The 15,132-nt window shown below is 46.7% G+C and overlaps 1 protein-coding gene across 2 annotated transcripts in view; it reads left to right on the top strand.

Moving 5' to 3' along the window:
* The window catches only part of LOC139756864 (tetratricopeptide repeat protein 39B-like), a 169,277-nt gene that overhangs the window by 75,849 nt on the left and 78,296 nt on the right, over window positions 1-15,132 (top strand). For both annotated transcript variants that reach the window (XM_071676713.1, XM_071676712.1), the window contains exon 2: window positions 5,824-5,846. In XM_071676713.1, the coding sequence (XP_071532814.1) occupies window positions 5,824-5,846 (23 nt within the window). The remainder of the gene's footprint in view (window positions 1-5,823; window positions 5,847-15,132) is intronic.

Raw genomic sequence — 15,132 nt, 5'->3', positions numbered from 1 at the left:
GCTGTGGTAGGGCCAAGTAACGTTAGCTGTGGTATGCCCACCTGCGCCTCCTCACCTGGTGTGAGGGTCGGGGTCGACCATGCTAATGAGGTGCTTCCCTTCCATGTGTGACCTTTCCTCCTGGAGTGTCTAGCCCCCCCCCCCAACCCTCACCCCTCCCCTCCCTCTTGTGACGCTGAATCCTCCTCCTCCCCCACCATCACTCTCCAACAGCAACGCCGCCATCCGCCCTCATCTCCAACACTTCTCCACCGCGTTCCTTCTCCTCTCTCTCCTCTCGCCCCCCCCCCCCCCAACACCGTCCTCCAACACTTTCTTACGCCTACACCCCCTCTCTAACACCGTCACTACCCCCCCCCCCACCCTCCAACACACTGGAAGAGCCTTCGTTGCCCAACGCTCTCCACCAACACCTTCCCCAACCACAAGACACACACACACACACACACACACTTAATCCATACTCTTTCCCTCCACCTTTCACGAGGAGAATAGGGAGGGAGGGAGGAGAATAGGGAGGGAGGGAGGAGAATAGGGAGGGAGGGAGGAGAATAGGGAGGGAGGGAGGAGAATAGGGAGGGAGGGAGGAGAATAGGGAGGGAGGGAGGAGAATAGGGAGGGAGGGAGGGGGATGGTGAGGGAAGAGAGACCCCTATCCTATTATATGGACCCCCTTTTGTTTGGGGGGGTAATGAGAGGGGGAGGGGGGGGAGGAAGGCTTTGGCCGCGATCACACGGGCGCCACACGTCCGTGGCCGCTCCAGCAATCCCCAACACTACCACCACCCCCCCTCCAGCAATCCCCAACACTACCACCACCCCCCCTCCAGCAATCCCCAACACTACCACCACCACCCCCCCTCCAGCAATCCCCAACACTACCACCACCACCCCCCCTCCAGCAATCCCCAACACTACCACCACCACCCCCTCCAGCAATCCCCAACACTACCACCACCACCCCCCCTCCAGCAATCCCCAACACTACCACCACCCCCCCCTCCAGCAATCCCCAACACTACCACCACCACCCCCCCTCCAGCAATCCCCAACACTACCACCACCACCCCCTCCAGCAATCCCCAACACTACCACCACCCACTCCAGCAATCCCCAACACTACCACCACCCCCCCTCCAGCAATCCCCAACACTACCACCACCCCCCCCTCCAGCAATCCCCAACACTACTATCACCACCCACTCCAGCAATCCCTGACACTACCACCCCCACCCACTCCAGCAGTCCCCAACACTACTACCCCCTCCAGCAATCCCCAACACTACCACCCCCACCCACTCCAGCAATCCCCAACACTACTACCCCCTCCAGCAATCCCCAACACTACTACCCCCTCCAGCAATCCCCAACACTAGTACTCCCTACAGCAACCCCTGATATTCCCACACCTTCAGTAATCCCCAACATTATTATTACCTCCAGTAGCTCTCCCCCACCTCCGCCAACATTACCACCCCCATCCACCAAACCTCCAACACTATTACCCCTCCCTCAATCCTCCTGCAGCTTCCAATGCTATCACCACTTCAGTAAACTACCCCCCTCCCACCCCGATACTCCCACCCCCCCTTCAGTAACCCCTTACAACACTACCCCCCCTTCCTCAAGCACCCCCCCCCCTGGCGCTGCCACCCCCTCCCAGCAAACCCTGACAACCCCCCCCACCCCCTTCCCCCACGCTCTCCAACAACCACCGCCAACACCCCCCCCACCACCACTAAAATCATGGCCCATATATTCCATTTCCAACAATTTTCCACCACCGTGCATCTCTCTCGACAACGTATATATTGCCAACATGGCTCACTGTGACACCCTTGTCTTCACCACGGTCAGCGTGCTGTACCATACACCACAGATTGAAGCTTCGCTACCGTACGAAGCCCTAGCCCTGCCCCCCTTCAACCATCGTTAACCCACACACCCCTAGCAACCATCGTTGAACCTCCGAAACCATCGTTAACCCCGGGAGCCCTTTATTATGTATGGTCGTCGGGGGAAACCATCGTTAAGGTGGGCTTGCATCGTTAACCCCGGCTCTTTTTTTTTCGGTAATCCTCGGAAGCTATCGTTAAACCTTAACACCCATCGTTAACTCTCCATAATCATCGTTAAACCCTAGGAAACGTAGGCAATCAGGGTTAACTCATCGTTAACTCCCGGTAATCCTCATTAACCTTTAGGAGCTATATCGTTTACCTCGTAATCAATCATCGGTGACCTCAGCATCCATCGTTAAACCATCAGTAACCAACCGTCGTTAATCCCCCGGCAGACCCTCAGCAACCATCGTTGATACTCGACGACTGTCGTTAACCTTGAGCATCGTTGATACCAGGAACCATCTACGACGCTCGTTAACCCCCGGCAACCATCGTTAACCCTGATCAGTCTCCCCCACTGAAGCCGGAGATGCCATTAGGGTCATTCGCTGTAAACGGTAATGTCGAAAGATCGGGTCTAAATGGCTCAAAGTCCCATGTGATTAAATGAAGTCCTCGCCCATGCGATGAAGGAGGTAAAGACCCTTCTTTTTCCTCGGGGTTTAATTATCAATTAGATTTAATTAAATCACATCAGCTCCTTCATCAAGTGTCTTACTTATATTTACTTAGATTTAATTAAATCACATTAGCTCCTTCATCAAGTGTCTTACTTATATTTACTTTGATGTAATTAAATCACATTAGCTCCTTCATCAAGTGTCTTACTTATATTTACTTAGATGTAATTAAATCACATCAGCTCCTTCATCAAGTAACTTACTTATATTTACTTAGATTTAATTAAATCACATCAGCTCCATCGACTTACTTATATTTACTTAGATTTAATTAAATCACATTATCTCCTCCATCAAGTGTCTTACTTATATTATTTATAAGAAGGAGGTGCAGCATTCAAAAGTAAATCATTTCTAAGTAAAAGTGATATATAGAAGTGAATTATTTTTAAGTAATGTTTAGCGATGGTTGCATATTATTTAAAGGCAATTGAAATATATCTAGGAGCTACTGTAAGATAATTAAGGATTATTAAAGTAATATGTATGCGTTGTTGCGATTATATTTATAAGTTATGGAAGAAATATTTAGGAGTTGCCGTGAATTATTTACGAGTAACAAGTTATATTTAGAAGTTATCAATTGTCTTTATGTAATACAAATATTAATCAGAAGTTGCTGCGAAATATTGATAATTATATTAATTGATTAATGGACGTTACATTCACAGGTTTTGTCAGTCATATATACAAAGACATCCAAGTAATCAGCAGTTATGAATTATGTGAATTATTTGTAAACATTGGTAGTGGCAACTGAAAACGGAATTGGTTCCCATTTTCCTAATGGCGCACCGACTGAGGTCATGCAGTCCAAGAAGATTATGGTACGACAGGGTTGATTTTGCTCCTTTTTACTGTACGGAGGCTTCACACACACACTCACACATGTATATATATATATATATATCAGGACCGCTTTTTGTTGTTATAAATAAATCACGTTGGCAATGAGCCGTGGTTGGGTGACGGAGATGTTGGCATTGGGAACTTGGCATCGTCATTACACCTGCTCGAGCAATGGCCATCTCGTAACCACACATCTGAAGTATACTAGTAGAATATATCCCCATAATTTTAAGGTTATTTAATTTCTTGGAAGAATTTTGAATAATGGTTTGCGAGCAATATATCGTTAACGAGATTTTGCATGGTTCTAATTCTGGGTTATGGTTGAAGGAGGGTTAATTAAGTGTATCAGTAACTCATAATAGTCCTCAACGGGAAATATTTTAGTTTCCCCTTACAACGTACCGGTCGTGGCGACCCCTTCGAACATCCCTTTTCTTGCCTCCTCTCCCAGTGCCCCTTCTCGCCCCTCAGTCGACATCAACCCACTCCTCTATCCCTTCAACCATCTTTCCTTCCCCCACCCTCTCCCTTTGTGAGGTCCTTGGTAAACAGGGTCAAGGGCCTGATTTCCCTTAGGTCCGCCCCAACCTACGCCAGCCAGCCTCCCGTCTTGATAACCTCCGTTTTCTATAGATACTTGGTAATACATTATTCGTAGGGGATCCTATGGGAAATTGAGACGCTAACCCGGGTTAGGTTTAAACATATTGGTATGAAAAGGTTGTGAAAGACTGTAGAGTTTATCCCAGCAATACCTCGTTCTTGGAATACTCTGACATAGGAAAGACTCCATAAGGGCAACACTCAACGTAATAATGGTGTCGAAGGGGAAACTGTAGAAAACTCATTTTTTTTTAAACATCGAAAAGAAACTTATGGAGTTCTGCCGAGCAACACTCCTCCACCACAGGGACAGTCCATCTCAGTACTGCCATGAACAGAACAGATATCAAATGCCCGGGGGGGGGGGTATGAGAGAGAGAGAGAGAGAGAGAGAGAGAGAGAGAGAGAGAGAGAGAGAGAGAGAGAGAGAGAGAGAGAGAGAGAGAGAGAGAGAGAGAGTATGTATTAACAGGTCATTATCGCAGAAGAGGGTAAGTAAAGTGGACGATTTGAAGGTGTTGGAGGAGGGAGGAAGGTGAGGTACTGGTGTTGGAGGAGGGAAGAAGGTGAGGTACTGGTGTTGGAGGAGGGAAGAAGGTGAGGTACTGGTGTTGGAGGAGGGAGTGAGGCACGGCTGTTGGAAGGAGGAGGAAGGGGCGGGTTTAAGAGGAGGGAGGTAGGGGACATACGGCTATCGGAACAAAGAGGGAGACACCACAGTTGGAGGAGGGACGGCTGTTGGAGGAAGGAGGAAGAGACGGCCGTTGGAGAGGGGGGAGGGAGAGAGAGACAGAGAGAGGGAGGGATTACACCACCTGATCGACCATATGGAGGTACTGTGGCAGCCAGCCAGACACAACCCTTCATCATAATTAACTTGTTGCTGACGTCGACGCCACACTACTCTTAAAAAGATGTCAACATCAGTGTATTTCGAACACCTACACACACACACACACACACACACACACACACACACACACACACACACTTCACTCCTCTCCCCTTCCAGTGTTGCAAACCATCTACATATGGAATGATGATAATGATGATTATAGACAGGGAAATCTAACAAAGCATAAACACTGGGGTTATAGGGAGGGGAAAAAAGGAAATTTTTAACAAAGCTTTGCATAAACATGGTTGAAGTTACCTGATTATCAGATGATGTTGACCATGGTTGAGATGGGGCTGTTCAAGCAGTGGTCTGCACCAGCTAGGGATGGGACCTAATGGGGTTGTGGTGCCGAACTGCAGCCCTGGGAAAGGGGGATCTCTGGAGGTGACGGTAGCGGGAATGGTGTATGCTAGCGCCTGCGCAGGGGCCCTGACCAGAGTTGGCCATGAATTCAAGAGGTTGGACATCGAACTGGGTTCCTAAGTATTATAGGTATATATATACATACAGACGTATTCATATCTTATCGGATCTAATAGAGAAGGTCCAGAGGAGGTCAGCCAAGCCATTTGCCAAAGGTAGAGACGTGAATTACAGTGCAAGGATTCAGAGGCTATATGAAGTTGTTCACCAAGGAAGAGAGAAGAGTAAGAAGTGATTTTATTGTATCCTCGTGTTTCTCGATCAATATCACAATGTAAAACCCCTTTCCCCGTAACATACAAATAATCACACACACACACACACACACACACACACACACACACACACACCAAACTCGTAATTACATTTCCTCCTCCCACCACCCCAGGTGTTGGGAACACATGATGTAGAATACAAGATAGTTCAAGTGTGTGACTAACCACATGTCTTGTCTCTTCCGTAGGTGTTCGAGGATGCCAACGAGGAGTAAGTACCGGGGTGATGTGTGTACGAAGTAGTGGAGCCTCCCTTATCCTGCTCCTGCCTGCAGGGTCATGTATCTCTCGCTGCTGTTACGCAATCTTATGTTTCTGTCTTATATCAAGTGTCTGTCTGTGTATGTGTATGTCTGTCTTGTGCGCACCGTCTGTCTGCATTGTCTGTTTAAGAGGAGGGAGCTTTACACAATGAGGTCCCGATTCATATATATATATATATATATATATATATATATATATATATATATATATATATATATATATATATATATATATTCTAGTGGTAGTTATCTTTAATTTGTCGTGGCTTAGCTTGTTCCAAGGGTCCTCAACTCCTTTGTTGAGGAATCACATCTTCACCTTCCTCCGTACACTCCCTCACCTCCCTCCGTACACTCCCACACCTCCCTCCGTACACTCCATCACCTCCCTCCGTACACTCCCTCACCTACCTCCGTACACTCCCTCATCTTCCTCCGTACACTCCCTCACCTCCCTCCGTACACTCCCTCACCTCCCTCCTTACTCTCCATCACCTCCCTCCGTACACTCCCTCACCTCCCTCCCAACACTCCCTCACCTCCCTCCCAACACTCCCTCACCTTCCTCCGTACACTCTATCACCTCCCTCCGTACACTCCCTCACCTACCTCCGTACACTCCCTCATCTTCCTCCGTACACTCCCTCACCTCCCTCCGTACATTCCCTCACCTCCCTCCTTACACTCCATCACCTCCCTCCGTACACTCCCTCACCTCCCTCCCAACACTCCCTCACCTTCCTCCGTACACTCCATCACCTTCCTCCGTACACTCCCTCACCTCCCTCCGTACACTCCCTCATCTTCCTCCGTACACTCCCTCACCTCCCTCCGTACACTCCCTCACCTCCCTCCGTACATTCCCTCACCTCCCTCCGTACACTCCATCACCTCCCTCCGTACACTCCCTCACCTCCCTCCCAACACTCCCTCTCCTCCATCCCAACACTCCCTCACCTTCCTCCGTACACTCCCTCACCTCCCTCCGTACACTCCGTCACCTTCCTCCGTACACTTCGTCACCTCCCTCCATACACTCCCTCACCTCCCTCCGTACACTCCCTTACCTCCCTCCGTACACTCCCTTACCTCCCTCCGTACACTCCATCACCTCCCTCCGTACCTCCATCACCTCCCTCCGTACACTCCCTCACCTCCCTCCGTACACTCCCACACCTCCCTCCGTACACTCCCTCACTTCTCTCCGTACACTCCATCACCTCTCTCCGTACACTCCCTCACCTCCCTCCGTACACTCCCTCACCTCCCTCCGTACACTCCCTCATGTTCCTCCGTACACTCCCTCATGTTCCTCCGTACACTCCCTCACCTCCCTCCGTACATTCCCTCACCTCCCTCCGTACACTCCCTCACCTCCCTCCCAACACTCCCTCACCTTCCTCCGTACACTCCCTCACCTTCCTCCGTACACTCCCTCACCTCTCCGTACACTCCCTTACCTCCCTCCGTACACTCCATCACCTCCCTCTGTACACTCCCTCACCTCCCTCCGTACACTCCCTCATTTTCCTCCGTACACTCCATCACCTCCCTCCGTACACTTCTCTAGCCTAATAACGTCCACCTATGCCCCTCATGCTCTAGACTCTACTCTTAACACGTCTGTATGCAGTAGACGCAACTCTTACCCCAAGTGTGGGCATAATAAGGACTTCCCTCCCTTGTAATGCATTCCCCACACGTACCATTCCTCCTGCATTCCTCTGGACCTTCTCCAGCAGCTCTCTGTGTGCCTTCCCCCCCAGATCAGACTTATGTAGTACAGTGCTGGGGTACGCCGTCAGTACCCTGGGATGTACAACCCATCACCATGCCCCATCACATCCCCCTGACACCGTTATGGTACCAGCGTTAATGGTCGTTTGGTGACCATCTCGCCTTACCAAGAGATTTTCCTCTTCCTCACAGCGCCCCAGCGATACATCCTTCCCCAGTTCTACACATCGCCCTGGCAATACATACTTCCCCAGCGAGGAAAGAGCTGTTGAGTGATAGACTTCCCTCTATATTCAACTGAACTCTTACCCCTCAGTAATGTAAGGTTATCACACGAGAAACATCAACTTGGTAATCAGGAGATAATACCGTAATGTTTACATTTCACGCGTTTTCTTTCTGGAGGTGCACCCATTTTCTATGTCCCCATCTGTAAGGGTTTTTTTTTTTCTTTTTTTGTGATATATTAGGCTCGGTTGAGTTGAGGATGAGATTCGGCCCCGGGTTCGAATCCCTAGCGTGTTGACGACACCTTGTTCCCTGTTTCTTGGGAGGTCAAGATGACCTCTGTTGACCCAGCGGGGAACTCTGCCCTAAGGCGATTATAGACATGGTGTGTGCCAAGGGGAAGGAGGGGGTACTGTAACATAGCACCCGGAAGTGCTACGCTCAGCTGAGCTCAGATAACACGGCTCACACAGGAGGTATGCACGGTTAAAGATAACACAGTTCCTAAAAGAGATACGCTCGGTTAAAGATAACACGGTTCCTACAAGAGATTAGCTCGGTTAAAGATATAGTTCATACAAGAGGTACACTCTGTTGAAGATAACACAGCTCCGGAGCCCGCGGGTAATCTAACATAAAGAGGCTGCACAATGCGGCCCAGCTAGCTACTAACTAGCCTGGTAGTAAGTGATAACTGTTATTATGACGATAACAGTTATTGTGACAGTAATGATAACAGTAATTACGTTCCCGCTAATGGTAGCGCTCGCTCTTTCCTCATATGACCAAGACATCTGGCAACGATCTACATATCACGAGTAGGAAATGTCCGGTAAACCTGACCGGGGGTATTTCCTATGCACCGACGGTATCCCGCGTTGCCGGCCAGAGATATTTCCTTGGCAATATCTGGACCTATATCTGGCCGTACTGATATTTCCTTGGCAATAACTGGACCCATCGCCGGCCCTTGGGATATTTCCTTAGCAGTAACTGTACCCACTGCCTGCCTTAGAGATGTTTCCTAGGCATTAACTGGTTCCATCACTGGTAGCGTAGAGGAATTTATCCTTGACACCAAATATAGGTTTTGATGACGTATTTTCACCAATTTAACTTCACGTTAGTCAGCTAGATAAACACTTAGAAAAGTTCCTAGGGGCTTGACTTCTCACGTTCGTATCAGAAAATATATTATTCACATCGTATTATGGAAAACATTAAGGTCAGACGTATCGGATTTGAATACGTTACTAGGTCGGCCTAAACCCTCTACGTCACTTGCACGCGTCGTTGGAAGAGTTTTTACCGTGTTTCTTTTCACTCCTAAGTTATCTTTTTCCTTTGTATTTACTACAGCTTCACTTGTGCCTGGAATAGTCCTAGCACGTGAATGTTATTTTTCCTATGTACTTTGTTCGTAAATATATATATATATATATATATATAATATATATATATATATATATATATATATATATATATATATATATATATATATATGTGTGATAAAATATATGTGTGTGTGTGTGTGTGTATGGTGGGTTGATGCATATAGGTTGTTAGCTGTTATAGGAATAGCATTATATGGTTGTAGACGTCTCGGTGAAAATCCCAGATAACAAGTGTTCGATGGTCGAGAATCCCGAGGTCCTTTACATGGCTGTGCCCACCACATGCAGACCGACCACACACTCTCACGACCCAGGATGGTCGTCTTGCTTCCCGACCGCACCGCCAGGGGGTCGTTCTCATGCTGAGCCCCCCATCCCCCCAGCCCACCCCCCCTAGGGCCTACATGACCACGAATCACTTGCCTGTCCCCAACGCGACGCCATTTGGTTCGTAAATTCCAGACTCTTTTCTTAATCTTAGACACGCCATTATTATATTCTTCTCTCTCTCTCTCTCTCTCTCTCTCTCTCTCTCTCTCTCTCTCTCTCTCTCTCTCTCTCTCTCTCTCTTGCCATCTATCTAGCTACCTATCTATCTATTTGTGTAAGGCGTCCATCGTACATATTGTGAGTGCTTATGTACATGTAGCGACCGTACATTACGATTAAAGTGTATTTAAGTGTGGAGTATATTGATACAAGCGTGTGCACCTGAAGGTGAAATATCAGTCACATGAATGAATGAATGAATGAATGTATATACATACGTATATATTTATTCTTAAATGTATATACATACGTATATATTCAATCCCTCTTTTCATACATCTTCGTTGTTTCCCACGTGAGCGACGTAGCGTACAGAACAGATAAGTGAACCTTAAGAGGAAAATCGATCCTCCTGTGGCTCTTTCCTCTGTTCTTTCCTTAAGAGTGTAATACAGGAGGGAAGGATTTCGAGCCCTCCCTGTCTTGCCCCACGTAGTCGCCTTCCCCTACCCCCAGGGATGAAAATATATTCATATGAGTATACATGTACGACAAGGGACAATTGGCTTTAACCATCTCGTAAAAAAAAGAAGAAATGATCAACAGCGAATGCTATATTGAGGGAGGTCTGCCCTAACTCGTCTCTTGGCCAAATTTACCACAAGACGTAATTTTCCCTCCTCCCCCCAGTGTGCAGACCATGATTGTTTATGCACAATAAAACTGGGACAGTTTAGCCCAATCTGACCGTAGTCTAAAAATACTAGGGCGATAATGTCCTCCCCCCCTAGTCGACCTTTACATGCACCAGAGAGAGAGAGAGAGAGAGAGAGAGAGAGAGAGAGAGAGAGAGAGAGAGAGAGAGAGAGAGAGAGGCAATATCGTCCATAACTCCACATCAGACATCATACCTAAAGTTAATCACGCATTTTCCACATCAGCAATTATATATTTTAAGTTAATCACACCATTTCTTCATACTTCTTCGTACTTGTGTGTTTCTCCTTGTCTTTAGCGACCTCTTTGCGTAGTTTAGTAGGTCTATTTGCATCGTACGAAAATTTGCGTCAATAACAGTAAAAAAAAGCCAAAAATTTGTCAATAAAGGTATACAAAGCGAAATTTTGTCGATAAAGGTAAACAGAGCGAAAATTTGTCAGTAAAGATAAACAAAGCCAAAACTTGTGCCAACAAAGGTAAACAAAGCCATTGGGTCATGTGTGTGAGTGTGTGTGTGTGTATCTGTGTGTGTAGGTCTGCCTTGCGAGTTTGTACGCTTGCGCGGAGTGCCGACACAACACAGAAATAGTTTACCTCAACACTACATTGCCACAACACTGTCCTTGGCTCGGAGACTGTGGCACTGCGCACTGCACTGTTAAAAGTCCCTTGTTTAAGCTGGTAATGACACACTCGCTTGTGATGTCTGTATATTTATACCCGTATCCACCGTCGGGTTCCGGCATTGCCATGTGGAAAGAGACACTACGAGGACACTTTTTAGGTAATCTCATTGCATCTTGTCATTAGTGATACGACTTGATTGATCATGACCAGAATCATTCTCTCATAGACCACTATATATATTAATTCTATTAGATAACATTTATGATGTATTTAGACTTGATGTGGTCATCAAAACTACGGTAATAAGAATTTTTAAACATGCATAATAACTAATTACTGAATAAATGTAGTTGATTATCCATTTATTCTCAGATGTGTCAACCGGAGGGGTTATGTACAATAAGTTATTATAACCACCAGCCGAAATCAATCTCAAACACAGTCATCACGTTTTCTATATAAACTCGAGAGGCCATTCGCGTTCTCACACTGTATATGTGACCCTTGCGTACTGAATAATGTTTTAGTTTGAGAATACACCTGTCAGGTTTCGTTCAGTTTGATACTTGAGAAAGACAAATTATTTCCAATTCTCTTATGATCCTTGCTCACCTGAGATGTATATGATAAAGTTATTTAGAATGTATGATCCCTGCTTACCTGAGATGTATATGATAAAGTTATTTGGAATGTATGATCCCTGCTTACCTGAGATGTATATGATAAAGTTATTTGGAATGTATGATCCCTGCTCACCTGAGATGTATATGATAAAGTTATTTGGAATGTATGATCCCTGCTCACCTGAGATGTATATGATAAAGTTATTTGGAATGTATGATCCCTGCTTACCTGAGATGTATATGATAAAGTTATTTGGAATGTATGATCCCTGCTCACCTGAGATGTATATGATAAAGTTATTTGGAATGTATGATCCCTGCTTACCTGAGATGTATATGATAAAGTTACTTGGAATGTATGATCCCTGCTTACCTGAGATATGCATGTATAAAGCTAATTTGGAATGATCGCCTTTATAATGGTGTTGACTTGTCAATTATACAGTGGCACTACACATGCATTCCGCCATTCCTCAGGCACACCTCACCTTGATCCATGAATACCCCTCACTCACCAGTCAACAACAACAACAACAACACGGTCACTCCCCATCGTAAACAAAAACTCGGCTGCAATCCCATCCACTCCACCAGTCGCCTCTGATGATAACTTACGACGGTACAATCAAGGATGAGGATCACTAGCGTACTACGTCATAAGATAAGATACTGTGACCCGGCAATAGCGCAACAAGCACACGACACACCACCATCTCGCAGAGATAAGGAGAGGATATTCAAAGATGGCGCTACGAAGATTATACACATCCGAGAACCATCAAATTATGAGACGATTCAATCTGAGAGAGAGAGAGAGAGAGAGAGAGAGAGAGAGAGAGAGAGAGAGAGAGAGAGAGAGAGAGACCCAAACGTCCCCTGGTCTATTATCTAATGGCGTGCGGCGGGGGGAGGGGGCGCGGGGGCGGCTTTCTTGCCCCCCCCCCCTGCCCCCTTCCCCCACCAGCTGTGGCCGTTCCAGAACGTTCCATCTCGGCCACTGGGGAGCCTTTGTAACGGTCGCTATTTTACGTAACGCGGGCTTCGGCCATCATGGTGTGTGTGTGTGTGTGTGTTTGTGTGTGGGGTGACGGCGAGTTAACCGAGAGTTTGTGAGGTAGGGGGAAGGTGGCAGTGACGGAGGGGGGTAGTGGCTGGTGTCAGGCACCACTGTAAAAAAAAAATGGATCTGCTGTTTTTGGTGACTGGAGCACAGTGCCGGTGCTGTTATTAGCAACACTGTTTAAACACCTGATGCTGCTCTCTTTGGTAGCACTGTCATGGTGATTGATGCTACTGTCACGGGTAGAAACTATAAATAACTGTTGTTGCCTCTGCTCTCGTTATCAACACTATAACAACTGCTGTTGCTGCTGCGGGCGTCACCGGTAAAGTGTCACAACTGCAGCTACATCTGCTGTCATTGGTAACTGTAACAAGTTGCTACACCTGCTGTCATTTGTAATACTGTAACAAGTGCTGCTGTTGGTATCACTGTCGAAACTGTAGCAACAACTGCTATCATTCGTATTACCGTGACAAATGCTGCTGTTGCTGTCCTTGGAAACACTGTAGCAACTGCCACTACAGCTGCTATCGTTTGTAACACCCGTAACAAGTAGTGCCGCTGCTGTCATCGGTAACGCTGTCATAGCTGTTGTTGCTGTCAGCAAACTCGCTGCTGTTACCTGCTATTTTTAAGCAGGCAGCTCTGCTCTTGTCAGGCGGCGTCAGCGTGTTAACCACACAGGCTCTCACGATCTCCTGTGGAGTGAATACGTTTGTGTGTGATTCAAATGCAGCGTTTTCGCCCTCCAGTGTGTCTTACTCGGTGTACTACAGCTGTATTATAAATTCATCACGGAGGTTTATTCTGTAGATTCTCTAGAGTGACTTCTGCAAATGAATCATCATTTCTCATGATATCATCTTCAGCTCATTCTCTTCATGTTAGCAGAAGTGCCGTCCCCCTCCCCTCCCACCACCCCGTTTTCTATGCTGTTGTTTACACTGCCATCAAGGAGGGTTGTTCTCGCTTTGTTTTTCTTGAGATGATGGTGTGTTGCTGGCTTCTCAAGTGTTTACGGACATGCGAAACTAAAGACATAATACTGAATGAAACACACACACACACACACACAGAGCTTCCGTAGTGTAATGGTTAGTCACTGGCCATGATCTGCGCACGGGCCCCCGCCCAGGTTCGATTCTTGGGCCTGGCAGTCAGCCCACACCCAAACCAAGTGTTCATCCTCCCCTCGGAAATAGTTCGATAAATGGGTGTACCTGCCTTTGGCTGGGATATATATATATATATATATATATATATATATATATATATATATATATATATATATATATATTATATGAGAAAGGACATAGTACCTATGTACAAGGTTAAGTGACGGGGCAACACGAGTGTAAAACTCCCTCCCCGTAACACAAACACGTCACAGGGTGTTTCACCAGTCCCTCTCCAAACCCTCGAGTGAGGCAAACACTCCTGCATTTTTCACAACTCCCCTTACAGTTCGAGTGTTTACATCCCATCCCCTGCCCTGGTGGGGTGGGATGAGGGAGTCACTGTGCACACAACACAACACATTTAGTATTCAATCTCACTTTCCATTCCACGGAGCAGCAATTCCCACTCGCTGGTCGGCGTTGTGGTGAAATATATACAAACATTTGGCAGTGCTGGCTACCGGTGTAGGGCGGTCGGGAAACTGACACGGGTTCGTGAAACGTATGAATCTCCAGAGCACGAGTGATGAAGTCTCGGTTCTGAAGCCGGTTCAGGCGTTCGTGAAGCGATGAAGATCGTTTAGGAAACACATAAGAGAAACTGGTGTGTGTGTGTGTGTGTGTGTGTGTGTGTGTGTGTAGAGGGGAAAGAGACAGTTTCATGAAACAAGTTCGTAAGGGAAGTCGTGCTTCACGAGCGATATAGTAATGTAAGTAAACCAAATGAAAATATGTTGTGTGTGAAGCAGGGCTTTGGGTTCAAGGGCCAAGTGAACTGGTTCATTAAAAGCAAGTAATCTGTTCCTTGAAGCATTAAGCTGCTTTATATAACAGTAAGCTGATTCATACAGCAGAAATAATGGTTCATGAAGAACTGTAAACTGCTTTACATAGTAGTGAGCTAGTACATAAACCAATGAGCTGGTTTATAAAACAGTTAGCTGGTTTTGATCGGGTGGTGTGGGAAGTAAGATGGTCAGGGAGAATGGTTCGGTTAAGAGAGAAGAGGTGGTGAAAGCCTTGCGGAAGATGAAATCCGGCAGGGCGGCGGGTTTGGATGGTTTTTCAAATGGCTGTAAGCTAGCTCGTAATGCAGTAAGTTGGCCCATGAAGCATTAAGCCGATTCAATAAAAGGTAAAACAGTGAACGAGACAGTGATGAAGGTTAGTTCATA

Source organism: Panulirus ornatus, chromosome 23 (assembly GCF_036320965.1).
Source record: "Panulirus ornatus isolate Po-2019 chromosome 23, ASM3632096v1, whole genome shotgun sequence".
Taxonomy (NCBI): Eukaryota; Metazoa; Arthropoda; class Malacostraca; order Decapoda; family Palinuridae; genus Panulirus; species Panulirus ornatus.
Note: the sequence above shows the minus strand (reverse complement) of the source record. Positions and strands in the feature narration are given on the sequence as shown.